This window comes from Trichoderma atroviride, chromosome 2, assembly GCF_020647795.1.
Source record: "Trichoderma atroviride chromosome 2, complete sequence".
Taxonomy (NCBI): Eukaryota; Fungi; Ascomycota; class Sordariomycetes; order Hypocreales; family Hypocreaceae; genus Trichoderma; species Trichoderma atroviride.
This window is the reverse complement of record NC_089401.1, coordinates 447,018-472,560: the sequence shown is the minus strand read 5'-3', so window position 1 is coordinate 472,560 and position 25,543 is coordinate 447,018. Positions and strand designations below refer to the sequence as shown.

At 51.4% G+C, this 25,543-nt stretch overlaps 11 protein-coding genes across 13 annotated transcripts; 8 read left to right on the top strand and 3 right to left on the bottom strand.

The window, feature by feature from the left end:
- Window positions 1-388: 388 nt before the first annotated feature.
- TrAtP1_002821 (uncharacterized protein) lies at window positions 389-889 on the top strand (the record flags this gene model as incomplete). Its single annotated transcript, XM_066111634.1, has 1 exon — window positions 389-889. The coding sequence occupies one exon, from the start codon at window positions 389-391 to the stop codon at window positions 887-889; it is 501 nt and encodes a 166-aa protein (XP_065967712.1).
- Window positions 890-1,358: 469 nt separating this feature from the next.
- Window positions 1,359-1,684, top strand: TrAtP1_002820 (uncharacterized protein; the record flags this gene model as incomplete). Its single annotated transcript, XM_066111633.1, has 2 exons — window positions 1,359-1,428; window positions 1,479-1,684. 2 exons carry the CDS (start codon window positions 1,359-1,361, stop codon window positions 1,682-1,684), a joined length of 276 nt encoding a protein of 91 aa, XP_065967711.1.
- Window positions 1,685-2,621: 937 nt separating this feature from the next.
- On the top strand, window positions 2,622-3,733 carry TrAtP1_002819 (uncharacterized protein; the record flags this gene model as incomplete). The annotated part of the gene is made up of 2 exons (XM_014087502.1): window positions 2,622-2,733; window positions 2,835-3,733. The coding sequence occupies 2 exons, from the start codon at window positions 2,622-2,624 to the stop codon at window positions 3,731-3,733; spliced, it is 1,011 nt and encodes a 336-aa protein (XP_013942977.1).
- A 1,277-nt stretch (window positions 3,734-5,010) lies between these two features.
- TrAtP1_002818 (uncharacterized protein) lies at window positions 5,011-5,769 on the top strand (the record flags this gene model as incomplete). Its single annotated transcript, XM_014087501.1, has 1 exon — window positions 5,011-5,769. One exon carries the CDS (start codon window positions 5,011-5,013, stop codon window positions 5,767-5,769), a length of 759 nt encoding a protein of 252 aa, XP_013942976.1.
- A 242-nt stretch (window positions 5,770-6,011) lies between these two features.
- On the bottom strand, window positions 6,012-7,729 carry TrAtP1_002817 (uncharacterized protein). The gene is made up of 4 exons (XM_014087500.2): window positions 7,390-7,729; window positions 6,965-7,315; window positions 6,732-6,911; window positions 6,012-6,677 (listed from the first exon to the last, which is right to left on the bottom strand). The coding sequence occupies exons 1-4, from the start codon at window positions 7,660-7,662 to the stop codon at window positions 6,168-6,170; spliced, it is 1,314 nt and encodes a 437-aa protein (XP_013942975.1). The 5' UTR covers window positions 7,663-7,729; the 3' UTR covers window positions 6,012-6,167.
- A 29-nt stretch (window positions 7,730-7,758) lies between these two features.
- Window positions 7,759-9,420, bottom strand: TrAtP1_002816 (uncharacterized protein). Of its 3 annotated transcripts, none has more exons than XM_066111631.1 (4): window positions 8,898-9,420; window positions 8,682-8,825; window positions 8,502-8,605; window positions 7,759-8,438 (listed from the first exon to the last, which is right to left on the bottom strand). In XM_066111631.1, exons 1-3 carry the CDS (start codon window positions 8,983-8,985, stop codon window positions 8,589-8,591), a joined length of 249 nt encoding a protein of 82 aa, XP_065967709.1. In that variant the 5' UTR covers window positions 8,986-9,420; the 3' UTR covers window positions 7,759-8,438; window positions 8,502-8,588. The 3 variants fall into 3 exon arrangements, with proteins under 3 accessions (XP_065967709.1, XP_065967708.1, XP_065967710.1); XM_066111632.1 differs by having other exon boundaries at window positions 8,502-8,568; XM_066111630.1 differs by having other exon boundaries at window positions 8,502-8,825.
- A 502-nt stretch (window positions 9,421-9,922) lies between these two features.
- On the top strand, window positions 9,923-10,168 carry TrAtP1_002815 (uncharacterized protein; the record flags this gene model as incomplete). Its single annotated transcript, XM_066111629.1, has 1 exon — window positions 9,923-10,168. The coding sequence occupies one exon, from the start codon at window positions 9,923-9,925 to the stop codon at window positions 10,166-10,168; it is 246 nt and encodes an 81-aa protein (XP_065967707.1).
- Window positions 10,169-10,541: 373 nt separating this feature from the next.
- TrAtP1_002814 (uncharacterized protein) lies at window positions 10,542-12,734 on the top strand (the record flags this gene model as incomplete). Its single annotated transcript, XM_014087495.2, has 2 exons — window positions 10,542-11,616; window positions 11,710-12,734. The coding sequence occupies 2 exons, from the start codon at window positions 10,542-10,544 to the stop codon at window positions 12,732-12,734; spliced, it is 2,100 nt and encodes a 699-aa protein (XP_013942970.2).
- Window positions 12,735-15,226: 2,492 nt separating this feature from the next.
- TrAtP1_002813 (uncharacterized protein) lies at window positions 15,227-19,662 on the top strand. Its single transcript, XM_066111628.1, has 3 exons — window positions 15,227-16,145; window positions 16,225-18,915; window positions 18,995-19,662. The coding sequence occupies exons 1-3, from the start codon at window positions 15,777-15,779 to the stop codon at window positions 19,100-19,102; spliced, it is 3,168 nt and encodes a 1,055-aa protein (XP_065967706.1). The 5' UTR covers window positions 15,227-15,776; the 3' UTR covers window positions 19,103-19,662.
- Window positions 19,663-20,943: 1,281 nt separating this feature from the next.
- TrAtP1_002812 (uncharacterized protein) lies at window positions 20,944-24,054 on the top strand. The gene is made up of 2 exons (XM_014087492.2): window positions 20,944-21,885; window positions 21,971-24,054. Exons 1-2 carry the CDS (start codon window positions 21,811-21,813, stop codon window positions 23,495-23,497), a joined length of 1,602 nt encoding a protein of 533 aa, XP_013942967.2. The 5' UTR covers window positions 20,944-21,810; the 3' UTR covers window positions 23,498-24,054.
- Window positions 24,030-25,446, bottom strand: TrAtP1_002811 (uncharacterized protein). Its single transcript, XM_014087491.2, has one exon. The coding sequence runs from the start codon at window positions 24,950-24,952 to the stop codon at window positions 24,146-24,148; it is 807 nt and encodes a 268-aa protein (XP_013942966.2). The 5' UTR covers window positions 24,953-25,446; the 3' UTR covers window positions 24,030-24,145.
- Between the last annotated feature and the right edge of the window lie 97 nt (window positions 25,447-25,543).

Here is a 25,543-nt window from a genome sequence, read left to right as displayed (position 1 = left end):
ATGGGCGCTAATCTGACCCGGACGGCTTCCGCAGCCATGTGCCTTTTCGGCCAGCCACTGTCTCGCATCCACTTCACATGTCAGGCCGTGAGTAGAACCTGAGTCTAAAGCGCATGTGAAGATATAAAGGTGGCAGTGCTAGTAAAGAGCGGTGCCAGCGGATCGCGGGATCGCTGAAGTGACGTCGTGATCTGGGAGTGTGGAGAACAGGAGCACGATAGATTTGGTAACACCTTTGGACTCCATCTCTGGGGAGCCAGTCTCAACTTTTTGTTTCTTCGCTTCTTTTTTTGATATAGTTATTCTTTTGTGCCATACTGCTCTGTATATAGAGCCCCATTATTCTATTTCTTTCCCCCCCCGCTTCCTTCTTCCCGCCGCCAGCATCATGAGCGGCTTCAAAAAGATGCTCCACAGCCTCACAGGCAAGAATTCCAACCCCCAACCTCAGCCAGAGGACAACCCCAAAGATAAAAAACGCTCGCTCCACTCACCCAACGGCATCGACAACACGCAGCCACAAGGCACAAACCCCATTGGCAACTTCACAGCCGAGTACCTAGGCGAGCAAAAGTCCAGCAACTCGGCCAGCCGACGAGATCTCGGCTTCGCGGGCCACATCCAGGGCAAATGGTACGCCGTCTACGGCGACACGCTCTGGTGCAGCCCCGGCGTGACGGATCCGGACCAGGAGCCCGACCCGGGCGGCTTCCACGGCATGGTGCGCAACGCGGTGTCGGCGCTGACGGACGATGCGCTGGTGGTGCGTGATTTGCATCTGAACGACGACGAGCCGGTGCCGCATCAGAAGCAGTTTACGCCGTTTAGGGAGGAGTGGGGGGAGACGAGCCAGTTTGGCTTTGGGGGGGACGAGTATTTGCGAGGTTGATTATGAGGAGGCGGTTGGAGCGGTATATTTCCTCGTGGTGGGTTTTGTTTGCTGATACTCTCTATTCTCTGTGCTCTTGGAAAAGGCTGGATGAGCAGCTACACTCACTTACACTTACAAACAGAACGATCACGAAAACTACCGCTCTGCAGGCGTCGCCCGAGTCGAGGTTATTCAAGGCGTGCCTACCATTACTCAACGTCTCGGCGACCGCGGTTGGTGGTGGGACTGTTCAGAGGTTGCCAAATACGGCGACATCGCCGCCTATCGCGATGTCAACAGCGAGTACATCTACATCTGGGGCCATCCGCCCAACTGGGTCACTGAGTGGCCGCATACAGAGTACATCTACCAGGCTCGAGTCAAGGCAGCAGACGCCTTCAACCTGGACGCGTACGAGTACTGGTGGGGGAGAGAGAAAGGATGGCGGACAGAGGTGTTGACGGAGCACAATTCTGAGACGGCGGTCATGTGGGGAGCTGGACAGGGCCAGGTCGTTTACAGCGAGTATTTTAAATGCTATGTATATGTCCATTTGAGTAAGTTTGAAAGAGACACGGTTTGGATGGAGAAACTAACTGAGATTTAGATGGTCCTAAAGTGGCATTGAGAACGGCTCCAAAGCCAGAAGGTCCGTGGAGTCAGGATAAAGAAGTATATGAGGCGACGCCGATTGATGGCGGCTTTGTGTATGCGGGAGTTGCGTATCCGTATCTGGATGAGACTGGCAAGACGTTGACGATTGCGTATACGAATAATAATCATACGCAGGTCATCAAGGTGACGTTTGAGTAGACATCTTCTTGCAACTGTTTACATCATACATGTCAGGCATAGATGGAGTGGATTCCATGGTATAAAGAGAGTTGATAGGCCTCATAGAGTTTGTATACGTATTTTAAGCGTCTATTCGCCTTAGATCTATCGTCTGCATAGACTTCATCATATTCGGCCACTCGTTTTACCTTGTACAAAATCAGCCACACAAGCTCCGAGTAATCAATATCAATGGCGAGATTTAAACTCCATATTTCATCAATTGGGGCCTTTCCAACCCGTGTCCGCTGCAAGAGAGGAGCGCTATAAACGACTGCCAGAGCGGCTTAGCCGAGGTAGCCCACGATGAGTAAACACCGGCGCTGGGGCAATCACATGGATAAAGCTAAGAATCAATGCAACAGCTCCAACTTAATATGGTGCTATTCTAATACTTGCAGCAATGAATGCTGCTGTTGTTGCTGTTAATTGTAAATGCAGCTCTTCCCAGTCTTTCAAATGCTACTCTGCTCCCCGCAAATCCCGGCTATCCATCAGCGGCAATCCATCAGCGGCAACCCCCACAAACGGCAAACGCAGCACCGACTTATTTCCACTTTTGGCACCATCTCAGCTCGCTAAAAGCGCCCCGTCAGCAGTCAATTTTGCGCCAAGTCAACTAAATGCGACGGGTAATCGGTTGCTTAATTCGGCGGGGCAGCCTCGGCTCGGGCACATTCTGGGGATATCTACGGGGTTGTCTGGAAAGACATTTTCAAGCTTCTTTAAACACTCGTTATCTGCCTGCACAATTCTACGTCTTATCTCATGTCTAGGTGTTACTAAGATATTCCCCAAAATAGCCAGTTCTGATTGCCGTTTTTATTTCTCTCCTTCTTTCTTCCTCTCCCCTCTGGATCTACAACCCTTTATAGCCAGGGAGCCCCTAGTTTCAAGGGAGTTTAGAACAGACACAATGAGCACCGAAGTCCAGATCCCTGCGTCTCTAGAGCAGGAGAGCGCCATCAAGAGACTCGATGACAAGACGTTTGAGGCGAATCTATCGCCTAGTTTCTGCGTAGGCTCAGGTATGTTACACACATATACTCATGTACCCGTATATACACCAGACGTGTGCCATAATAAACAAGCCTGAGATTAAGACTCATTAACACCATTCTTCTTCCAGTCCCCAATGGCGGCTACGTCGCCACAATCTTTCTGCGCGCAGCAAGAGAATATCTCACTCCCAGAAACCAACCCGACACCATCGCCGCGCACTGGGAGTTTCTCAGCCGCACCGTCTCTGGCCGTGCCATTCTCGTTATCGACGAGGTCAAGCCCGGCCGCTCCATGACAGTAGTTCATGTCTCACTCTACCAGACCGGTCTTCTTCCTCAAGCCCCGTGGATCTCATCCGGCACAGTAAACGGCCGAGCAAAGTCAGAAAAAGTTGTCGTCGCGTATCTGACAAACAGGAGCATCGCGGCCGAGAGCGGCATCAGCCTCAACACTGGCTGGACTCTGCAGCCGGAGCTGCCTTCCGTCAAGGATTTTTCAAAACTGCTCACGAATCAAGATCCGGAATGGCTGCCTCTGGACCTGGTCATCCAGCGCAAAGTCAACGCTGTGAAGCAGCTCAACATCTACCACAACCGCGAAGCCTTAGAAAAGAACGGCAAAATCTCCCTCATCGACTTGTGGGTTTGTACCAAGAACGGCGAGCCATTCAAAGACCCAGCTTTAGGCTTCCTCGTCGACGTCACGGCGTCCTTTGTGGTGGAGGTGCAGCGGCCTCGTACCGAGAACGAGCCTCCAGCCGCAGGGGGCGAGTTCACGCAAAAGGTTGCCTTTTGGTATCCCACGTTGGTGATGAATCTTGATGTAAAGAAGAAGTTGCCGGACGAGGGCGAGAAATGGCTTTTCATAAGGTGTTTGGCGAAGAAGACGTTCAACGGCCGATCTGATGTCGAGATTATTATATGCGATAGAGCGGGCGATATTGTTGCGCTGTCACATCATGTTGCCATGATTGTGAATTTCGAAAGGAATATCGCAAACAGGACTGTTGTTAAGAGCAAGGTTTGAGGAATCCTTGCCTATATTTAGTTTTTACTTCGTACTTTTTCCTTCTTTAGTAACGGTTTATTTAGAGGAAAGCGGGCACGCGTCATGCTACACGAAACGATTTACATGCCATACAATGATAGAGGAAATATTGCGCTTTACGGCTTTGAATCCCTCTAGATCTAGGTGGCGACTGCGATGGTCTTTTTCAAGGTCAAGAGTTTTGAGCGATTTGAATGTCTTGATCACAAAGCTGTCGATGGCGGATATAGATTCCTCGCCGAATAACGATTTCAAGAACACTTACTTCACCCAAGTGGGTGAGATTAGTTACCCCTTGAAGCTGCGGTGATTGATTGGGGAGTCCATCTCCTCCCCGTGCTCTCTTTTCATAAAGAAGTATTGGAATTCATCAAGATCCTTGTACTCCCACTGATTGTTAATAGTCATATTTGTTGCCTGTCGCTAGTATCCCTCAAGGACCCTGAGAGCAAGTGGAAATGGATGACGCGTCTCTGCAATAGGTAAATTCAAAAACCTCGATTACAAGGGGAGGAATACGCGGCACAGGGTTCATAATGCCACGCATTAGTTACTTGCGTCGTGAGTTGGCGGTGAATAATGAGTGTCACAACAGCCTTGGCTGCGCAGTCACCAGAGGCTCCGATATTTTTCGAACATGAAAGCGACAGAATGGATACGCGTCTTAGCACTCCCATGGACTCCACGAGATTATTACAAATGCAGAGGAATATCGCTACGTGACACTTCACCGTGTTCATTAAAATTGCATCGCCTACAGAAATTTAAAGCTTCTACGTGCATGTTGCAAGAAGCGGTTTTCGCATGTTATACAATGACATGGGAAATAATTGACATGGAAATATTGTTTAGCTAATCCTACCAACACGTACTTCTATCTCTTCTACATATCAGATAACATTTTCTGGTAAATTATACACTCATTCCTGCAATTACTGGCTATCATCTTCCTGACAGACAAAGTGAATATTGTTAGTCATCCCCAACTTCAACAGACCCATGGCATCTGGTGACTGCGTTTGCTCAACCAACGTTAATGATGGCAGCTCACCACACAAGAATAAGCCAAACACGCCTTTTTAAAATAAAATGCAAGTGATTATTCCGTTTGAGTCGTTAAAGTTTCGTCTTTTCATTCTCCTTTCCCACTTGACCTCAAACTCAGCCCTCACCACTATCACCATACTTTGTTTGGTCGTCAACCAACTCCGAGTCGTCTGCTTTTTGGTTACACCCTTGTATTACCGTCATCGATCATGACGCTAATCAACCCGTGTCTCAATCCAAATATCCCACCCATTCGCATCGAACTTTCCGATATTCCGTACAAAGATTATCACGAACAGTATCACTACGCTGTCAGAGTTGTCAAGGGATACTGGCGACAGGCAACCAATATGACTATTGAGGACCAGGTCGAATACAAAACTCTCATTGAGCAACAGCAGTTCGTTAGACAGGGACTTGCAAATTACACTCCAAGCAGCCACAGCGTCTACGGGTCGTGCCATGTCTCGCCGACATGGGCCAAATATATTTTCCTCAAGTCGCTCTACTGCAATGTCAAGATGCCTACTCTTGACCGCCAAGTGCAAGGCACCGCCAAGTGCGATATAATCGAAGACCTCGAGAGGACATATCGCACTTACTGTCCGAAGCAGGCCAGAGAATTGAAGCGCAAGGAGACTCGACCCTCAGAAGTCCAAATGGCTACCATTCTCAGCCAATCGAATGACTCTCCCCTTCTGACCAACACATCGGCCGTAACTAGTGATCTTGAGAGCCTTGAAGTCCGCTTGAAGGAATACATGGATTGCCACCTCGACAAAATTCGACAAAGTATTTTTGACGCATGTGTAGAGCAAGGAAACAGGATTACAACTGCGACTGAGCGGATATCCCTAGTCATGGACAAGATGGATCAACTAGAGAGAGAACAGACAGAGTACTTTGGTGGTATAGAGAAGAAAATCGACCGCATGGCCGCTGACCAGATTACGCTCGAGGAAATCTGACAACAACTAAGAACACTACAATAGACAGTGTGTTTCCTATTCAAAAGGAAAAAACAATTTCCTACTTGGTCGTGTAGCTCTTGGTCATACACATTTGGCATTATAAAAAAATGATGATATAGACCATAGTGAGCTTAGACAACATACCAAGCATCTTTCTACTACATAATTATCGGTTTGGTCATCTAATGTGATGTATAGTAACGTGCAGTCACTCAATCCAAACACCCATTCTCACTTATGTCATCTCGTAGACGATCAATCAATCATGACGCACCTGCTATTACAAAATTGCCAAGAAACAAAAGAGATATTGGGCCGCACAGAGAGATTCCACCAGTACAGGAATGTTGCTCCTCGGAACTTCGTCCTGTTCATTGAAGCCATCGACTACAGAATCAAGGTTCCCACGTACTCTCGATAAACCACAACCTGCCGCTCGTCTTCCATGCGCCCTGCCATCGAAAACGCTTGTCAGCCTGCTCAAACAGGCTTTTCCAATCATCCATCTCTCGCTCTCTAGAATTGCACACCGCCTTCATCAGCACGTCCATCGTTCGAATGCTCTTTTCCTCCAGTCGTGATACCACACCAGGATCAGGAAGTACGATATCGTTGATAATGATGCGAGCTCCCGGTTTCAAGCCAGGTATCAGCGCACGAAGAATATTGATTGCGTATTTGTCTGAGAATGCGTGGAAAATGTGGCGAAATAGATATGCGTCCCCTGTCTCTGTCTGAGGCTGGAAGAAGTCGTGCGTCGTGAGGGATATCTGGCTGGAGAGATGCTCGGGGATCTTATCCATCATTTCGGGTGTTCGCATGCCTTCCAGGTCTTGCACGATAAAGGACAATGAGGGAAAGGCTTCTGCGAGAGCGATTGCTACAAATCCTTCGTTGCCGCCCATCTAAACCTCGAAATTAGCCAGCAGTTGCAAGAGAGTAATGAAGATACAACTTACATCGACAACAGTTGCCTTGCCCAGTTTCGCCCAAGGGTATCCTGACACGGTGTGTGATAGATTGTATCCCTCTCGCTGGCCATGAGACTGCAACATTAGATCATATCGCCTTGCTCGAGCTTCATCCGCCTGTAGGTGATCGAAGAAGCTTTCATTGTGATTGAACGCAATATTTACACCCTGTAGCTCGTCAGCATCCTAATCTTTAAGAGTACTGTTGAACTTGTGCTTACCGTCTGGTTAGTCTCCTGAGAACCAGGCCACGCCTTCATGGCGGCAACAGTCTGAGATATAGGGGCCAAGAGGTCCATCGTATAAAATGCCGTCCAGCTAGCCAAGGACTCGTCCTCTAGCAGCAGCAAAGATGCCCGATTATGAGCGACCGAACCAATCTTGGGCTCTTGGAATATGTTGTTGGCAATGGCGAGGCGCATCAATCGTCGCAGATCCGATGGTACTATCATGATGCCAGTCAAATCATGTACCTTGATTGCCAACTCTTCATAACAGATTGAGCCTGTCAATGGTACAGCCTCTGCAATTTTGAACTCGCATATTGCCTGCAAAGGTATGTAGCTGACTGACTGGATAACTCACACAGTTAGCATTGAGGGGCGTTCGCAAGACCTGTGGGTAGCATATCAAGGTTGTAGCTCACTTCCCAAGCCATGTTCTTCAAGCTTTCTCGAGGACCCAAAACAAGGTCATGAAGTTCTTTTGTCAGTGCTACCAATTCCTGTCTAGTCCTCACGGCTTCAACTTCTGTAAGAGGAAAGTCAGAAAGGCCGTTTGCCTTGTAAGAAGGGGCTTCGAGGCCCTTTGATCGTAAGGCATCGGTCAGATATCGCGTCTTCTCTTCAATGTCTCTGGATAGTGTTGTCAATCGGTCAACAGATGACTCTGTAGCCGGCTTTGTCAACAAGCCGCCCATTGTCTCGCAAGTGTGTGAACAATTTTTAACTTCAGATTGATAACTAGAGGGTTATAGAACGAGATATTTCCAGGACAGGGAGAAGATAAGTATATGGCAAAAAAATATCAGGCTGTATTGGACTAATTATAGAAACCAAGATGAACCACCCACCCTCTGCCGTACATCAAACAGCCCAACACGTCTCTTTCTAATGTTAGTTATAGCGCATCACATACTCAAAACGGGCGGTTCCTTGTGTATCACTCTGCATATTTCACATTTCCAGGTACGCGGAAAGCCGCATCATTGGCTCTTTTTGAAGTTGGCGGAGCTCGTATCCAGTTCAAGAGGAGAGAGCCTTCTGCATCCAGCCTGCCACCGCATATATTGGTGTTGGGCGCAATCACAGTGGATCCCATTATTGGCTGCCGTTAGTGGAGAGGGCGTGGCCAAGAAGGCTGGGCAACAATAGACGAAAGCCTACAGTATGGTGCAAGGTGCTTCTCCGTGATATCCAGCCAACGCAGACCAACGATTCGCCATTGTGTCGAAACAAGGGTGTTATAGTGTAGAGTGCGAAGCCTAGAGCCATCTCAAACTCAGTAGTTACTAAAGATGAGCTCTCTTCGTCGCATCTTTTCACTAATTTTCCATCCGTGTGGGCACATCGGCCCCGTTTTCGTACCCGCAAGGACCCGAGGGAGGATTTGTTGTTGGCCAGATCACTTTTCCATGCACATAGGCTTGCAGCTTCCAGAGTGTTTGGGGCGGAGCAATACTCCTAATCTTCTTTTCTACAATGGCCAATCAGTATAAGTCCATAGCCTGATACATGATTCTACCGCACAGCCACTTACCTCATTCCACTGGATGATGAAACCAGGCTACATGTAGGTAACATAATAACTACCATGTTTGTGCTTTCTAGATCAACATGATCCAAGTTAGTCTTTTATCTCCGCTACTCCACAGGTAGTGTCTGTTGGTAAGCCAGCTTGCCACATATCATTTGCCTGGGATTGAGACATTTTCCCTACCTACTAGGAAACGGCCTGCGATTCTGGCGGCTGGACCGCCGGGCCGCTTTCCGAACCGAGCTGCTTGGTCTAATTCAGCGACAGGCCATGAACGGAGAAGCCTTCCGCTTGGCCCTACCACATGCAGGCCGGTAGACTGTAAGGCTTGAATATAATTAGAAGCTGAGTTGTTGGAAAGCGACGCTTAAATGACAAAAGTGGATGAATGGTACGCACAGAAGGCTCTCGCATCTGACGAGTAGTCGGCCAAACCAGCTATCAAATGGCAGGTTGCTGAATATACGAGACTCACACGATAATCCATACCTCGATTTATGGTGAGGCAAAGGCTCACGTAGGACAAAACAGGCGGTGAGGATAGAGTGGCTTGAGGTGTAACCGCCTATCGATTCCAGACCATCGGGTATATGATGGCGCCTATACTGAGTCTATGCTGTTAGCCGGTGTGGAAACACGCATCCAGTCATTCATTCCTTGGGGATCAGCGGTAATCACCGAAGCAGCGGCATGACGAGCCATGTGATGCGATTCGTGATCGAGATCCTGAGTCTCAAGACTCGAGACAAGGCTTTGTATCTGGCGTTGTTGGTCGAGCTGCCTATGCGGTTTGCAGATGTGTCCAATCGACAGATTTCAGCGCCACTGTCGGACTACTCTGGCTACATCTGCCAATGACGTCCATATATTGAGAGGCAATGCCTTGCTGAAGCTGTTAGTTCATGTGCATCGTGTTTTCGTAGCTTAATCCAAGTACAGAATGTGTGGTTGATGTCTGAGGCACCACATGTACTTGCGTGTACATGAGGCTATAGCGGATTGCGGAGCACTGCAGCGCGTACCAGGGCTTGCTGCTCCACCATCCTCCACTAGCGTTGGCGGTGAGGCGAGCATCTACAGGTCGCCGTCGATACTTATGGGTACAGACGCTTAGCACCACCCACTGTCTTGGCATTGAGATCATTCCACGCCTTCCTTGCCTTTCTGGAGAGAAGAAACACCACATTTCTCTATAATCAAGGCATATTCTGGCTTCGTTTTCTGTCTCGGCTCGCTTCAACTCATCTTCTCTTCTTAACGCTCCTGTTCAAATCGTGTTCACCACATGTTCTCACGTCAAGGCTAGCATAGCCAGCATGCGGGTCGGCTCCTCCAACCCCGGCCTCGCCCCAAGGCCTATGCTGTGTCCGTCCGCTGCGGATTCTCGATTATCTGAGCTGCACTAGCAATTGGCGGCCTACAGTATGGACACAAACTCATGGCAGTGGCTTTTTGGAGGCTGGGCCAATGGCGCCAGCCAAGTCGCGCCGCACCGTCCCGCGCGCCTCATCTCCTCAGGCCGACTTTCGAAAGGCCGCCCGTCGGAGAGCCCTGAGTCGACCGCAGCAGAGGCAGCAGAGGCCGCAGACTTGAGGCAAATGCAAATCATGGAGTGTCCTGCCAATCAGTCTCTGCCACAATTCGCTGTCGATACCACCTTTACGGCCTAACTCAGGCAGCTGGCGGCAACGCATTCTCGGCCCCATAGAGCCGCATGTACTCGGTACGGCGCTCCAGTCGATAGGAGGCGATTTTCTTTCGCACAAGGCAGCATTGGACAACGGAAGGGTCATCTCACGGCTCTCCATTGAGCACGCGCGGAGCCTCCTTCATTCCCAAGACAAAGCCGAATTGGTCTCGACCTAGCCTGAGTGATAGAGGGTTGCTGCATATATCGACCGATCTGATTTTGCTACGTCTCACTCGCCTCGCGAGAGGCTTGGGAACTGGCCGCAACCCTTCCAGCGGTCATATATGCATTTCAACGCATTTTGATCCTGTTCCTCCTACTTTCATCTCTCTATCGTCTAGTCCTAGTCCAAGATGAATAACTCCACCAGCGACAGCAATAACAACAACAATGGCGGCAACAACAACTCCGACTTTGTCGTGGCTGCCGTGGCTTTGGTGGTGTCCGTCGTGGCACTGCTAGCCACGTTCATGCAAGTGCTACAGCAGTACTATGCGTCCGCTCAGGGCTATTCACTTTGCAATGAAAAGGTCATGGGCGGCTGGGCCAGGACCAAGACGAGACGGTTTCGCTTTGATGAACTGCGATTTGAGGTTCAATTCGACGTGCCCGTCATTTTCGTCTCGCCGCCAACAAATAAGCATGGGCCCGTTGTAGATGCTGACATATACTATCTGGATGGCAGCGAACAGTCCCAGAAAGACACAAACACAACTGCAAAATTGGATCTGCGCAAAGCATACCATGATAGGTCCAGAAAAGAACAAATTCACACCTCTGACAATGAGATTGCCGCCTGGTATGTGCTGCTCTTTGCCGCCCAGCGCATGGAGGTTGAATCGCGAGAATGGCAAGACGACGAATACAAGGATTTTGGGCCTCCAAGTAACCTTTTTCCGCCCAAGCCTCCAGCACTGGCGGACCATCACACTCTAACAATTGCTGTCCAGCGAAAACGCAAGAGCTGGGATACCATGCCCATCTCTGTTACTAAGCCCTATGCCACCACTACCATGTGCCACTTGATAGAGATGATGGCGGCCATTGGCGTGTACTGGAAGGAGTTTGATCGCAAGCGTGATCGTTACTGGGGCGAGGGCAACGGATTCATGATCTTGGGCGAAAGGCTTAGTGACCCCGGGCTCATGTTCTCGTTCCAAGTCAATGGCCAATGCACCTTTAAGCGAAACCGTGTCGTTCCCGTCGACGAGATCAAGGAACTGTGCTTCGGCTATGTTCCCACCGTCTATCGTGAAAAGGATGATCAGCGGCGATTGAAACCGCCAAGCGATGAGCAGCAAAATCTCGCCACCCTCTTGATGGGCAATTCGCGAGAAATTTCCGAGACTTTGACTGCCATCGGTTGCAACAATAATACAACTAGAATCTTTTTAGAAGAGGGGAGAAGGACATCCCACCTATTCCCCAGTAAGTTACTCTTTGAGTTGACTTGACTTGACTTGGTCCTCCTCTACATGACCTTTGAGTCGTACACCTAATGAAGCTAACACGCCCCATCAGTATCGTTTGAGATCCTCGGCATGTTGAGTCGGATATTCCACATCGAGAGCAGCAACTTTACTTTCCTCCCCAATCCAACACCACATAGCTGGGACAAGAGATCGGTTTCCTTGCCCAAGATGCTCGAGGCCTTTTTTGCAAAGACACAGCCCGGGGGCGGAGAGCATAATTCTCCAATCATCACGCGGTATAGGAGACATATTACCAAAATACTAAACTACCAGGCCGAGGAAAAGGCTCTTGATCGATGGCTCCTGTTGAAATCACTCCACGCCGCTCTGGATGACACTGATGAAGTTCTCACGGCGAGAACAAAAATGCAGAGGCATAACGGCCACGATACTGAAGGCGATTCGGACAAGTCGCGTGATCACCATAAACCGCACGATCAACCTTCTGACGCAGAGGTGCACGACAGCCGGCGGGACCTCGTTCAAGATGTCTTGAGACATCATATCCAGGAATTACTCCGATTGCTCAATCAACAAGAAGATGTGAATGGGGATGGGCAGTCTTATCGGACCAGCGGACGAGCGCTTTCGCCAAGGCCTCGAGTAAAGGCACCGATTCGTCCATTTGACGACGTGGATGAGGCGGGGCCTGACGATCGACAGAAAATTCTCATGGACGTATATTTTGACCATATTCGCCCTGCAGTGAAGCTGAATACTATGAACGCAAATCGAAGAAGCAGCATTGTCAAGTCGCCGCTCTCCATCAACTCTCGCCCCCAGAGCCTCGCGCGTGAGTCGATTTTCAAGAACAGGGAGCGGTCGCCTTCAACACGAGGCAACCATGTAGAGTTCGCCGATGGAAAGCCAAAGATTTCTGTGTCGGTTGAAGAGACGCCAGAAACCACATACGAAGGCTCACTAGCAGACTTGGAGGTCTCGCATGACGACATTTGGTGCACACTCGTTTTCCGCATGATCTGCTGGCTGATGCTGCATAATTTCAACAAGAAAGACGTCCAGCTGCCCAAGAGCGAGCTGCTGGGAAGTCGAATGCCTGTTTACATCTCATAGAGCAAGCGCTTTGTTTTTGTCCACATAACGTCATCTTGACAGCATATAAACTACACGAGCATGCATAGCCAGTTGATATTGGTTTTTTTCTTCTCTCATCTTCCTTTTATTTTTGGTGGCCACTTGGAGGAGAATTATAGGGCTCTATTGGGAGATTGCATAATTATTGGGTATAGAAACTGTTGCATCTTATAGACACTTGGATTTAATCGTTAACAGTACAGGGGAGCCGGTCCTTTAGCATTCGCATATTTGGCTTGATCATGGTCCTTGAATAATAGAAGAAATAATCTCTGTCGCTTTCTGCCCTTTTTCTACTAGTAGCCATTATCACCCACCAGTTAGCCCAATCTGCCTTGACGACAAGATGTCCTATACGAGTTGAATCATGCCGTACGTCACTACAAATACGCAGTCTTACTGTTTCTAGCCCGAATACGCTTCACGCCTCATAACCTTGTGCCTTGAGTCGTCCGGGGGTAGCCTATCAGCCTTGCTTGACTAAGTTGTCGATCGAAGGTTCTGGTCTCGGGAGCTGCCTATTGGCTTACTGTTGACGGAGAGCTCGGGACGCCGCATTTGGTACAATAGGATGTGCCCCGTCAAATACCACTTACTCATGCTCCAATGCAAGGCATTTGCTTAGCAATATACGTGGTACTGAGGGCTTTGTAGGTAAGCAGAAGCGGCACAATTTCTTAGCCGAGCATGGTTTACCTATTGTAGCATTTTTCCTTCTTCGGCTGGTGCATGCTGCGCTGGCAGAAGCTGATGTGGCGTAGTTGGATATCCCGGTCTAGACCAATGAAAGCATTATTCGGTTTATGGACGGCTGGCAGGTCATGCTTTGGACATGGCTACATGTCAGAATACGGAATAATACTGGGCATGGATGAAGTATTTGGCAATTCACTGCTGAATACAGAATTCTATGATATTACGACGATGGATCGATTCTTCGTACAAAAGGTTTCGTCTACGCCCGCTGTAAAGGTGTGGAGAGTGCACTAAAGACAAGCATTTTGCCGCCCGCGACGGTGCGACGAGCCGGGCTGCAAACCAGGAATAAAGCCCAGGGGGACGAGGAAAAGAGAACTAAAAACGACTGCGCAAATACTCAGACGCAAGCCATTCGTGCTCCATCGGTGCCTCCTCCTTTTGCTTAGCTGCAGATGTGCCGGGCCATGTGTCTTTTTTTTGATGGACGAGATGCTCATACCCTGCACCATTGTACAAGTACGAGGTTACATGTCGGATGAGGGACTCTGATATTCTTGAGATTGCTCATGAATGCTTCACGGGTAACCTTGCTTGTCTCCAAATGATAGACTTGTTGATAATCTATTGACAATGGAGTTATTCCATGTATTTATTAAGCATTTGAGTGCTCAGCAGTTTCATTGGTCTCCTGTCCTGTATGCATCTATAACGTGCGCATCCGCCCACTTTAGAGACGCAGATACCGCCGCCCATGCAGATGTCGTGCAGTAGTAACGAAAAAAACTGAAAGAGGGGAAAAGCACATGATTATGCACGAACGGCAAGGGAAATAGGCGATGCAGGTAAGTAGTATCAATTACAATTATTCGAACGTGACGACTCTTTGGGCCGTTGGGTTGAGATATCCTATTCCAGTAAATGGAGCGTTTTCCCGGTCAGCTTGCCGCTCTGCTAGTCTAGCGTTGTTGGTGATTGAGATGTGATGGACGCGGATATTGATTGCAATGGAGAGGACTTTTGTTGCGGTGCCTTTGCCGGGAGGAAGCCATGAGATGCTGGACCGGCAGCCGAGAAAATGGCTCTCGGTTCCGGCGGGGACAAGAACTGGGCATGAAGGGAATTGACGGGACTGTCGAATGATGCCTAGATACCTTGGTGAAAGGACATGTTATTAGGATGAATGCCATAGAGGGTGAATAAAGTAGGCAGCCTTATGGACTTTGGCTTGTCATCGAACCCAATCACACCTCAAAGCACGCAACCACGGCCACTAAAAGATACATCCGAGCCCGAGCGAGATCGACACGGCAAGCACAGACAGAGCTGAACAGTCCCACCGTCTTCTGTAAACTTGTTTGAAGATTTCGGTTTCCAAGCTGCAATTTCCACTCTTTTCGTCCATGTTTATTTTGGCCTTGGCAGCCATTATACCCGTCGCGGCCGAGGCTAGCAAAAAGGCTTCGATGTCATCCATCTGGGCGGTCCGGGGTACGTACCCATTACCGACGCCCTAGCGCCTCTAGCGGTGGCCGGTACCGAATACAACGTCAGCTGAAGGCCAGCAGGCTCCAGTTCTTTCTTTTTGCCCGCTAGCGAGCCAAGGCAGCCGCTGGACGCAAGTACGGAGTACCTCTGCTAGTGGCGATTGAAACCAAATTCTCAGTTACCGCCGAGAGAAAAAAAAAAAAAATCAAACCGCAGGTGCCCCCTTAACAGCCGCTAAACCCCTCTGTATCTGTGCCCAACGCCCTCCATCGAACGGCAACTGCCAACCTGTTACAAGGCTTGGCGCTAGCAATTTAGCACTTGCAGCAGGCGCTGCCTTATCTAATATCGCCCGCCACAAAAGGGGACGCAGCCCGGATTCTCACGGCCACCGGCCACGCCGCTATCCCGCCCTTCGTTTCCGCAGACAACAACAAGAAAAAAAAGCGTGTGCTGCGCATCTCTCGATTCTCTATTTGTGTTTGCCGCGTTCTTTTCCTTGTCCAGCAGTCCGTGAAGGCTTTGGGACTCTCTGCGTGTCCTGCGTTGCCGTTTCAGTCTCTCACGCGTGGTCCGAAGTGCAGCAAAGCCACGCTTGGCTCACGCGCACTAACCGCAAAAACCCTCCTTGGTCGACACAAACTCTTACGACATACATCACCCTGACTGAACATTTCCTCCACCTTCCTCGATTCCCAAATCATCCACTCTCGTCTCTACAGTAGAGAAACACAAAAACGAAACAGACCCAAGCGGCATCTCGCAGAGCAGCAGCCCGCGGCCGTCTTGGACGTCTTCCTGGAAACCAGCCGCCAGGGCGTTTCCGATCAAGACGCCATGACGCCCTCGCCATCCTCGCAGCAGGGCCTCGAGCCGCGGCGGCCCAGGAGCGGCCACACGCAGACCGTCTCCGTCAACATCGCCGAGAGCACGCCGCCCAACGGCAACCGCCGGTTCCAGCTCCACGTCAGCGAGTGTGTCGAGACTAAGACCGTCACCACCACAACTCGCCTGACCAGGAAGTTCCCCCAGGTCTTCGTCCGCGACCCCGCCCCCCTGGAGAGTCTCGACACCAAGGAGTATCCCTTGGCTACGAAGCCGACGCCTCCTGAATTGGCCGACTTTTCCTACAATTATGGCGCTGAGGAAGAGGATTTCGATGCAGAAATGATGGATGATGACGATGACCACGACGACAGCCAACTGGTGAGTGGGAGGCGAACACAACGAGTGTCGGTAAACCTGTCTCTATTTTGCTAACCAGATTTTCCTTTTGCGATAATAGACAAAGAGAAGCCAGAGTAATGGGATTGCCCCTCCCATCATCAAACAGGAGTCAATATCCGGCGAAATACAGACACCAGACGCCTTGAGCCGCATGCCGTCAGTCTCACCATCCGAGCCTTACTCTCGCCGAAGCAATCGGTTAGCCGCCGCAGAGTCCCCGACAGCCACTGCGACGAGGTCTTCACAGCGTCTAGCACGTTCGTCGGCCTTGCATGCCGTGTCCAACAGGCTGCGCCGGTCTGTCATACAAGGAAGTAGCGGAAGTGGCGCTGGAAGTGGCAGCGGCGGCGGTAGCAGCAATCTACGTCACGATGCCGGCGATAGAGTGACAAGAAATACCTCGATTGGTATTCTTGCAACGCCTGATATCACGGAGACGGCCGGATCATTACCGAGCCGGTCATTGCAGCGCCGGTCTATACATGCTGAATACTCACCCAATTCCCAAGACGTCATTCGCGGCCGTTCCAAGTCTCCTTTCTACGAGGCATCCAGTCCCGCCGGGAGTGATGCCCACACTTTTAGCAGCACCGTCGCCACCCCACCGATTACCGATGCAGACCCGGAATCCTTTGCAGATGACACCGACGAATCCCTGGAGCCGTCACTGCGTCCGCAGCACCGGCCCGCAATCGATGTCGTTGCTGCCCAGGATGCCAGTCTTCCTAGTCCGAGATTATCCCCAACCTTGGCCGCTGCCCAGCTGCACTCTGCCGACCCTGACGAGACTGCCCAGTCTTTCAAGACGGAACAGTCGGGCACGTGGATGGGGGAGTCTCAATTAACGGAAGATGGAGAATTTACCGACCTGGTGCCCTTTGAACGTCCATCCCACGGCAAGCGAGCCATGGTGCGATACGACCAGCACCAGCCCGTCACGCTGGACCCGCAGATGCTGCTGGAGGCGTTTGACTCGATGAAGACGGAGATGAAGACATTCATGATGTACCAATTCCTCCGCCGGTGTCCTCGACCGACGCTCCGCATCGTGGCCGATGCTGTGAATCCCGCACTCAAGTGTGACTTTTTACAGCAACTGCCCCTCGAGCTGAGCTACCATATTCTCTTCTACCTCGACCTTCGCGACCTTACCCGTGCCGCCCAAGTATCGAAACACTGGCGTAATATTGTAGATCAAAACGAGACCGGCTGGAAAGAGTTGTTCGATAGAGATGGCTTCACCCTCCCCCCTGGAGAGCTCAGCAAGGCCATTCTTCAGGGGTGGGGATGGCAGGATCCGGTTGGCATCGATGGCTACGAGCAGGACTTGAGCATGCAAAGCCGGCTAACGTCGTCGGAAAAAGAGCTTACCCAGGCTCTGAAGCAAGAGGCGGCACCAAAAGTGAGGACTTCAAAGCGCAAGCGTGGTCTCAATGCCTACAGCAGCTCGGAGCGTTCCAAGCGGCGAGCCAGCACCCAGGAGGTGGCTGCCAACCGGGACGGAAAGGCTCAAGGCGAGGCCAAGCAGCACAAGTCGGCCGGACCCCTTTCAGCTGCCACCGCTGCCATACAAGCCGTTCCCGACCCTCAGCTGGGCCTGCCGAGTCTACGACAGCTCCATCTCTTCAAGTCCCTCTATCGCCGCCACTACATGATTCGCCACAGCTGGACCAACGGCGAGACAAAGCCGAGCCACGTAGCGTTTGCAGCCCATCCTCGACACGTTATTACCTGCCTCCAGTTTGATGATGACAAGATTATTACTGGCAGCGACGATACTCTCATCCACATCTACGACACCAAGACTGGCAAACTCCGCAGGAAGCTCGAGGGCCATGAAGGTGGCGTTTGGGCTCTCCAGTACGAGGGCAACATTCTGGTCTCTGGTTCAACGGACAGATCGGTGCGAGTGTGGGACATTGAGCGTGGCCTATGCCAACAGGTATTTTACGGACATACTAGCACGGTCCGCTGCCTGCAAATCCTGATGCCGACGGCGACCGGCATGGCCAAGGACGGCACTCCCATCATGCAGCCCGAGAAGCCGTTGATCATCACAGGTTCAAGAGATAGCCAACTGCGTGTCTGGCGTCTCCCCGAGGTTGGATCACGGCGATACATCCAGACCGGCCCGCCGGCCCAGGAATCCGACTGTCCTTACTTCATCCGCGTCCTGACCGGCCACACCCACTCGGTTCGTGCCATTTCAGCTCACGGCGATATTCTGGTCAGCGGATCTTACGACAGCACCGTCCGAGTCTGGCGAATTAGCACCGGAGATGCCTTGCATGTGCTCCACGGACATTCCCAAAAGGTTTATTCGGTGGTGCTTGATCACGAGCGTAATCGGTGCATATCAGGCTCGATGGACTCTCTGGTCAAGATTTGGGACCTTGCTACGGGGGCGTGTCTCTACACGCTGGAAGGTCACAGCCTGCTGGTTGGTCTGCTGGACCTACGTGATGACCGCCTTGTCTCGGCAGCTGCAGATTCGACGCTCCGTATCTGGGATCCTCAAACTGGCAAATGTCGAAACACCCTGATGGCGCACACGGGTGCCATTACCTGCTTTCAGCACGATGGCCGAAAAGTAATTAGCGGCAGCGAAAAGACTGTCAAGATGTGGGATGTCCGGACGGGAGAGTGCGTGCAGGATCTCCTGACAGACCTTAGTGGGGTTTGGCAGGTCAAGTTTGATGGAAGGCGATGTGTTGCAGCCGTCCAGAGAGACAACTTGACTTATGTAGAGGTGAGAGACCCTTTTTACTCCTTACTACTCAATTGCTTGAGAAACAAGACAAACTGACTAACCTATTTTTCCTTGATAGATCCTCGACTTTGGCGCTGTCCGAGATGGACATCCTCAACAAGAGCTCGGACGACGCATTCTCCTCAACGAACCGGAAGTTCGTGCCATGATTGAAGAAGAAGCTTAGGCGTCTACGGATGATGGTTTTAATTTTTTTTCTATCCCTCAAAACCAAGAGAAAAGCATTGCGAAACACGAAGACGAATGAAACAGAAAATGCAAATAAATATATATACACACAGAGACATATATATTTCAGGCATTCAGTATGGAAATGGAAACTCGCAGCATCTGAAGGGCGATACGACTCTGCCCTCGGCGTTCTGTTGTTATATAGTATATACGCGCTGTCCAAGCCCTTTGTCGGTATCACGGAATTTAGGGAGGATGTGAGGCATGGCGTTTAGGCTTTCAATTTATTATTTTCGTTGCTCTACTCGTTTCGGACTTTTATTCTTTCTCGAAAATTATACTGGTTGTTTTCTATGAGCGATTGGAGGGTGGCTCAATGGCGCTTCGTACATGAGGGGGCTCAAAGAGCATGTGTGGTAATACACTGCGGTCAGCACGGAGATGGGAAGATGGAGATGAGATGGCCCGGGTTTAATGGGGGACGATGTATGCATGTGTTTATAATGGCCTTGTGAAAAGACAATGATGCTGCTGTACATGGCGTATGAAGCTTTACTTTGCTGTCATTTCCTTGATTGTAGCTGAATGTGAATGCGGTGATGGCAACCGGAAGTTTGCTCCGACATGACTAAGCCGCATACTCGCCCGGGCTACCCTTTTTGGACTCTGAAACACCAGCCCTGTTGATGTTTGTTTGTTGGTTTCTGTTCGTCCATGCACTCCGCCTTTGTGCCGGTTGGAGCTGCTAACGCTGCACAGTCTCGGGTGACCAGAAGGGGCTTGATTTGCTTGATTTGATTTGCTGGAAGGCGGATTTCTTCAAGTGTCTGTAGATGATGCACTGGACTGGAGTTTGCATTTAGAATGGGTGCTGCTGCTGCAGGGAAGTGCACGTTAGCCACGGCTTTCTAACCTATGAAGCTCTTCTTTTTCTTAGACGAGGAGGCGAAATGCATGTGTCCCTATGGAGCATGCCAACTACTTGTACTGTAGCAGCAGGACTAGCAGCAATACTAGGCCTATGATGATGATGCATTTGCATTTGCATTTGCATTGCATATGATGCCCGTTTATGGGGCGTGTTGACTGAGGTGTATGTACACGCTGGCAGTGCCCCATATTAATTGATAGGATGGCACGGCTACCACTTGTCACGCCAGCGAAGGCACTTGGGCTGGAGGGGGTGGGTTTTTTTTATGGTTTTTATGGTTTTTTTTGCAAGACTAGCAGGCATTATGAATGGATAATGAATGAATGGGAATTGGGGAAGACGATGGCTGGTGTGCTGTGCTGTGCTGTAGTTGTACAGGAGGACGGGACAGGACTGGACATGGGATCGAGTAGAGCGTCAGTCTAGGTATTCATGCAATGGCGCCTGACTGCGGGAGCGAATCGGGGGCTTGGGGCGGAGCCTCCGGGCGGCTGACGGAGTGTGCAGTTGCTGCTGCTTTTACAGGGAGTTTGTGAGAGAAGACTGGAGAGGGAGATTGATTGATTGATTGATGCTTGATTGATTGATTTGATTTGATTGTTTGGTTCGCTTGGTGCCTTTGCATTGCAGAGAACGTGCCCCGGACGAGCTCTGGGGGACCGTTTGATTCGATCTGTTGGGCGGCTACATGTTTTCTCCCCCTTGTTTTCCGCGTCTCTCCCATGTGCTGTTCCCCTTGGCGCCCCTGGCCTGCGCCGATGAAGCCAATCCGTGGGGTGTGTGACTCAAGACTCCAAATCACCCCAGCATGGGCAGAGAGAGGCGCCAAAGGAAACCAGCGCCTATGCTGTAGCTCATGCACTGGGGCGTTTTCCCTTGTGCTGGGACTGCATTCCAGCGTCATCATTCACTGCGCGAGGGCTGCGTGGGGAAGCGGGAGAGCAGAGGAGGCGGAATCGGAGGGGAGGGGGCCCTGCTAGAGAGTGAGAGAGGCTCCGTTTGTTTTGGTTTGTTGTTTACTTGCGATAGGTTGCGCTGCGGACGGCGCCCAGTCAAGGATGGACTGACTGGCTGGATCTTGGGCATCATTGGATTTTGAATGCTGTTTGACGATTCCGTGTGAACCGGGCTTTTTTTTTTCCATCTTCTTTTTCTTTTTGGAATCGATTTTCCTTTTAAACGCCAGCCTCCCCGATGTTGAATGGCTGCTAGGTCCGGTCTCTTGCTACTTTGGACGTAGCTGTGCTTGCATCAACTAACAACTGCAACTCAATGCAATAACGGCATGAAGACGACCAGCCCTCGGCATTGACGTCCACCAAAGCGAGATTAAAAAAAAACCAACCAGCAAAGACGGCATCATCGATTTGCATCACAAACACCCCTCTCAGCTCACAGAGTTTTTTTCCTTCTTCCTTTCCTTCCACGGCCGTTCTCCTGAGCTACGCGCGTTGGACTAAGGACTTGGCGGGGCGGCCGTTCAGGGATTCGCAGCCCGGGAGATCTTCACCGACATTGAGAGACTGGAGGCTTTTTTTTTTTCCTTTTTTTGCCCATCAAGCGGCAGGGAAGACTGATAGTGTTAGTGGGGGGGCTTTATTTTGGGAAGAAAAGGCAGTGATATCTAGTCTGGGCCCTGCTGCTTCTTTTGTTGTTCTTTTCTTCTTCTCTCAGACATTGAGAAAGAAGCGACTATTCGATTCCAGTACTGCGGTATACGATTCAGCTCTGTGTACCTACAGCAAAACAAAACACACGATACCAACGCAAAGATGAGTTCGCCCGCCGGCCTGCCGCTGGATGCGACCATCACCATTGTCAACAACTCGGGCAAGCTCATCAGCACTGTACGTTGCGTCTTCTTCCTGTTCCTCGCTGCTCCCGTAGCACCACGACGTTGCACTGCATGGCTAACCTCCTCTCCGTCTCCAGGGCAAGCAGCTGCTCTCCATATGGAAGACGGCCCAGACGTCGTATAGGGAAAAGAAGACGGAGCTCAGCGAAGGGCGGGCTCAGGAGCGAGCGGCTGAAAAGGCACCGCCGGTCCCCGTCAAGCGCGCGCAGACATTCGACACCACGCGCAGCATCCCGCGCCGGCAGTATGACGAGCTCAGCGTGGCCAGCTCGGCGCGCACGTACAGGAGCTCCATTGCCAAGAAGCAGCTGCCGCCGGTGCCCAACCAGCTCGCCCTGACCGAGGGCAACCTGGAGCGGCTGTCCGAGGTGTCGAGCGTTGCGCCGTCAAAGCTGCCGTCGGCGTACGGAGGCAACATCAACATCAACAATAATAATGCCATGGTTGTCAAGGGCAGCTTCTCGCGCGTCGACCCGCCCATGGCCCTGCAAAAGGTGCAGCCGCGCATGGTCGGCCGCACGCGCTCCGACACCGAGATTGAGGCCCAGAAGCGATTCAGCATGGGTAGCGACCTGCACCTGGCGTATGGCGACATCCCCCCCGATCTGGCGGACAGAGTCGACCTGGACAAGCACACGGCCTACTCGGATGAGCCGACGCTGTATGACGAGGAGCAGCAGCTGCAGCACATCGAGGGCGAGCGCGAGCAGGCCGAGCAGCTGATCCACAAGATTGAGAACCTGCTGGACGAGGCGTCGTGCGCGCAGCACTCGGCGACGGCCATCATCACGCACCTCCAGGAGCGCCCTGATGCGGCGGCGGCGGTTGCGCTGACGCTGGCGGAGCTGTCGGGCATCATCATGAAGTTGTCGCCGGGCTTTGCGGCGATTCTCAAGGGAAGCTCGCCTGCGATTTTCGCGCTGCTCGCGTCGCCCCAATTCCTCATTGGCACGGGCATCGCCGTGGGCGTCACGGTCGTCATGTTTGGCGGGTGGAAGATTGTGCAGAGGATTGCGCAAGGCGGTGGTGCCAAGAAGTCCATGGCGTACGAGGCCGCTGCTGCGCCGGCGCCGCTGCCGCAGATTGACAACGGCGTCGACGAGGCCATTGTGCTGGAGACGGTCGAGGTGGACATAAGCTCCATTGATACGTGGAGGCGCGGCATCACGACGGAATTCGAGGCTGCTGATATAGAGCTGATGACGCCCGATGCGGATCGCGCGGTGAGGGAGCGACGGGCTTCTGGCGTTCCGGACGACTACTTTGGCTCAAAGTCGAGGAAGAGCTCCAAGATGCAGCACAGGTCCAAGACGCACTCGTCTTCACATTCGTCTTCGTCGCCCAAGTCGTCGTCGCACAAGTCCAAGGATTCGTCGGACAAGAAGAGCAGCAGCGGCAGAAGAAAGAGCGATGATTCCAACGCCTCTGGCGGCTCTTTGAGTCTGTTTAAGCGGTCTCTCTCTGGCAAGAAGAAGGACGAGGGCAGCGTCAAGGGCAGCGTCAAGAATGAGGAGATGACTGTCAAGGCGAATATGAAGAAGAATAACAATATGCTCAAGGCCTTGTTTAAGAGCAAGGGGCACAGACAGAGCATTGCTACCTAAATTGCTCTGGGGACTGACGACTGATTATTTTGGGATTTTGTTGCTTTTTTTTTTTTTTTTTTATGTTTGGATGATATTTGGTTGAGCTGAGAATTGAGTTCAAAATGAGCAAGCGAGCAATCAGTGCATTTTTTGGGGGGAAACACGCATATATGGATTTTAAGAAGAGACATTTTCAACAACAGATTATAATTCTCCGACAGGGGGATAACATGTTTTGCACGAGGAGGAGCCATTTCATACTGGCCATGCTTACTATCAAATTTCTTTTTTTTTTCTTTCTTTTTTTCGGACGTTTGGGAGTTTTTTGGTGTTTGGGCTTTGTTTCATTTTTTTTTTTCATCTCGAATCAATTATAGAAAAAATATGGCCGCCAGAGAATGAATGGCCTGTTTGGGTATGCGGCCGAGGAGCATCTAGTACACTCTTGTTTTCTTTGCGTATATATATGGCTACTTGAGGCTGGCATAGCAAAACGATTGTCATGCAAATGACTACTTCTTTTAAATCTCAGAAACTGTCTAAGTCTATGGATGTGAATGCAACTTTATCATCTTCAATCTCTGACTCCATGAATGTGAATGCAACTTTATCATCTTCCAACATATAGTCAACACCATGATACATCACAGCTCTCCTCTGTCCAGCTCATCCACCTTCAATGGCCTCACCATCACCACCTCCGTCCTCTCCATCCCCCCCACCCCTATAAGAATACGAAAACTGCCACCCACTCGCCGCAGCCGCATGCTCCCCCCCTTTATCCACCACCACAATCCCCGTCTTCGCATCCGGATACTTTGCCAGGATCCTCCTCACGGCATCCTCGGCGGCTTCCTGGGGACTATATCCGCGCCGCAGGCTCTCCACGGCCTGGTAGCAGGGGAGGAAGCGCATCATGACGTCGCCGTCGCCGGTGGCGCCGCAGCCGCCGACGGTGGAGTCGACGTAGGAGCCGCTGCCGGGGATGGGGCCGTCGCCGACGCGGCCGGGGATTTTGTGGGAGGCGCCGTTTGTGGTTGTGCAGGCGGCCATGGAGGAGGCGTGGAGGGCGATGAGGGAGAGGGTGTCGTGGGAGGAGTTTTGAGCGTGAGAGTGAGCGTGAGAGTTGGAGTGAGAGTGAGAGCGAGCTTGTGAGTTTGATGATGAGGTTGTTGAGATACTGGAGAGTGATAGTGGCGAGTACGGCCCGCAAGAGGACAAAGGGTCTGGCTGGACGTTGACTCTGTAGTTTGGCTGGCAGTGGCCCTTGCGCCATCCATAGCACGTCTTGAGCGAATCTTGTGTTGCCAGACTCTCCTCTTCAAAGCCATTCTCGACAGCAAACTGCGTTGCTTGTTCGCCAGCCAGCAGCGTGTGCTGCGTGTAATTAAGCACATGCCTCGCCACCCCGACAGCATCCTTGACGCGGCGCAAGTTGGCCACTGCCCCGGCATTCAGCGTCTCGCCGTCCATGATGAGGGCGTCGAGCGTCGTCTCGCAGGACTCGTCGGGGGGAGCCGCCGAAGCCGACGGTGTGGTCGCATTGGTTGTTTTGGCATGCCTGGCAGCCGGCCTGGACGGCGTCGAGGGCGTTGGAGGAGTTGGCGAGGGAGAGGAAGGCGGCGTCGGTGGCGGAGGTGAAGGGGCCGGACCAGGTGTTGACTATGAGGGGGGGAGAGGAGAGGATGGCGTTGACTGTGAGAGTGAGAGTGAGGGTTGCGAGGAGGCTGGATGAGAGGGAGATGAGAGGAGGCATGGTGTTGATGGTGTTGATGCCCAAGCTGTCACTCTCAGTGTAGCTCGATGGCGTGATGATTGAGTGTTATTTACATGTCTGCATGCTTTATGCGAAATGGAATGAATTTGATTCTTGATTGTCATGAATGACCCATATTGATTTTGCCCATTCTCTGTATACACATGAAGCCATCGCCAAGTTACACGTGCTTGTACCTGCCTCGGCGGCTGCTCCTCGCCCGACCAATAATGCGCCGTTGTCTCATATTATGCATCAAACCAGCTTCATCTCCGAGGCTAATGCCCGCACGTCGGCTGATCCTATGC

Excerpts from the sequence above, each read along its gene's own strand:
- TrAtP1_002813 (XM_066111628.1), top strand. The coding sequence starts at position 15,777 with ATGACGCCCTCGCCATCCTCGCAGCAGGGCCTCGAGCCGCGGCGGCCC. Across the intron at positions 16,146-16,224 it reads ACCACGACGACAGCCAACTG|ACAAAGAGAAGCCAGAGTAA; the intron begins GTGAGTGGGAGG and ends TTGCGATAATAG. Across the intron at positions 18,916-18,994 it reads ACAACTTGACTTATGTAGAG|ATCCTCGACTTTGGCGCTGT; the intron begins GTGAGAGACCCT and ends TTTCCTTGATAG.
- TrAtP1_002817 (XM_014087500.2), bottom strand. The coding sequence starts at position 7,662 with ATGGGCGGCTTGTTGACAAAGCCGGCTACAGAGTCATCTGTTGACCGA. Across the intron at positions 7,316-7,389 it reads TGAAGAACATGGCTTGGGAA|TCAGTCAGCTACATACCTTT; the intron begins GTGAGCTACAAC and ends TGAGTTATCCAG. Across the intron at positions 6,678-6,731 it reads GCAAGGCAACTGTTGTCGAT|ATGGGCGGCAACGAAGGATT; the intron begins GTAAGTTGTATC and ends TTCGAGGTTTAG.
- TrAtP1_002811 (XM_014087491.2), bottom strand. The coding sequence starts at position 24,952 with ATGGACGGCGAGACGCTGAATGCCGGGGCAGTGGCCAACTTGCGCCGC.
- TrAtP1_002816 (XM_066111632.1), bottom strand. The coding sequence starts at position 8,985 with ATGGATTATCGTGTGAGTCTCGTATATTCAGCAACCTGCCATTTGATA. Across the intron at positions 8,826-8,897 it reads GTCAGATGCGAGAGCCTTCT|CCTTACAGTCTACCGGCCTG; the intron begins GTGCGTACCATT and ends ATTATATTCAAG. Across the intron at positions 8,569-8,681 it reads CGCAGGCCGTTTCCTAGTAG|AAAGCACAAACATGGTAGTT; the intron begins GTAGGGAAAATG and ends ATGTTGATCTAG.
- TrAtP1_002812 (XM_014087492.2), top strand. The coding sequence starts at position 21,811 with ATGAGTTCGCCCGCCGGCCTGCCGCTGGATGCGACCATCACCATTGTC. Across the intron at positions 21,886-21,970 it reads CGGGCAAGCTCATCAGCACT|GGCAAGCAGCTGCTCTCCAT; the intron begins GTACGTTGCGTC and ends CTCCGTCTCCAG.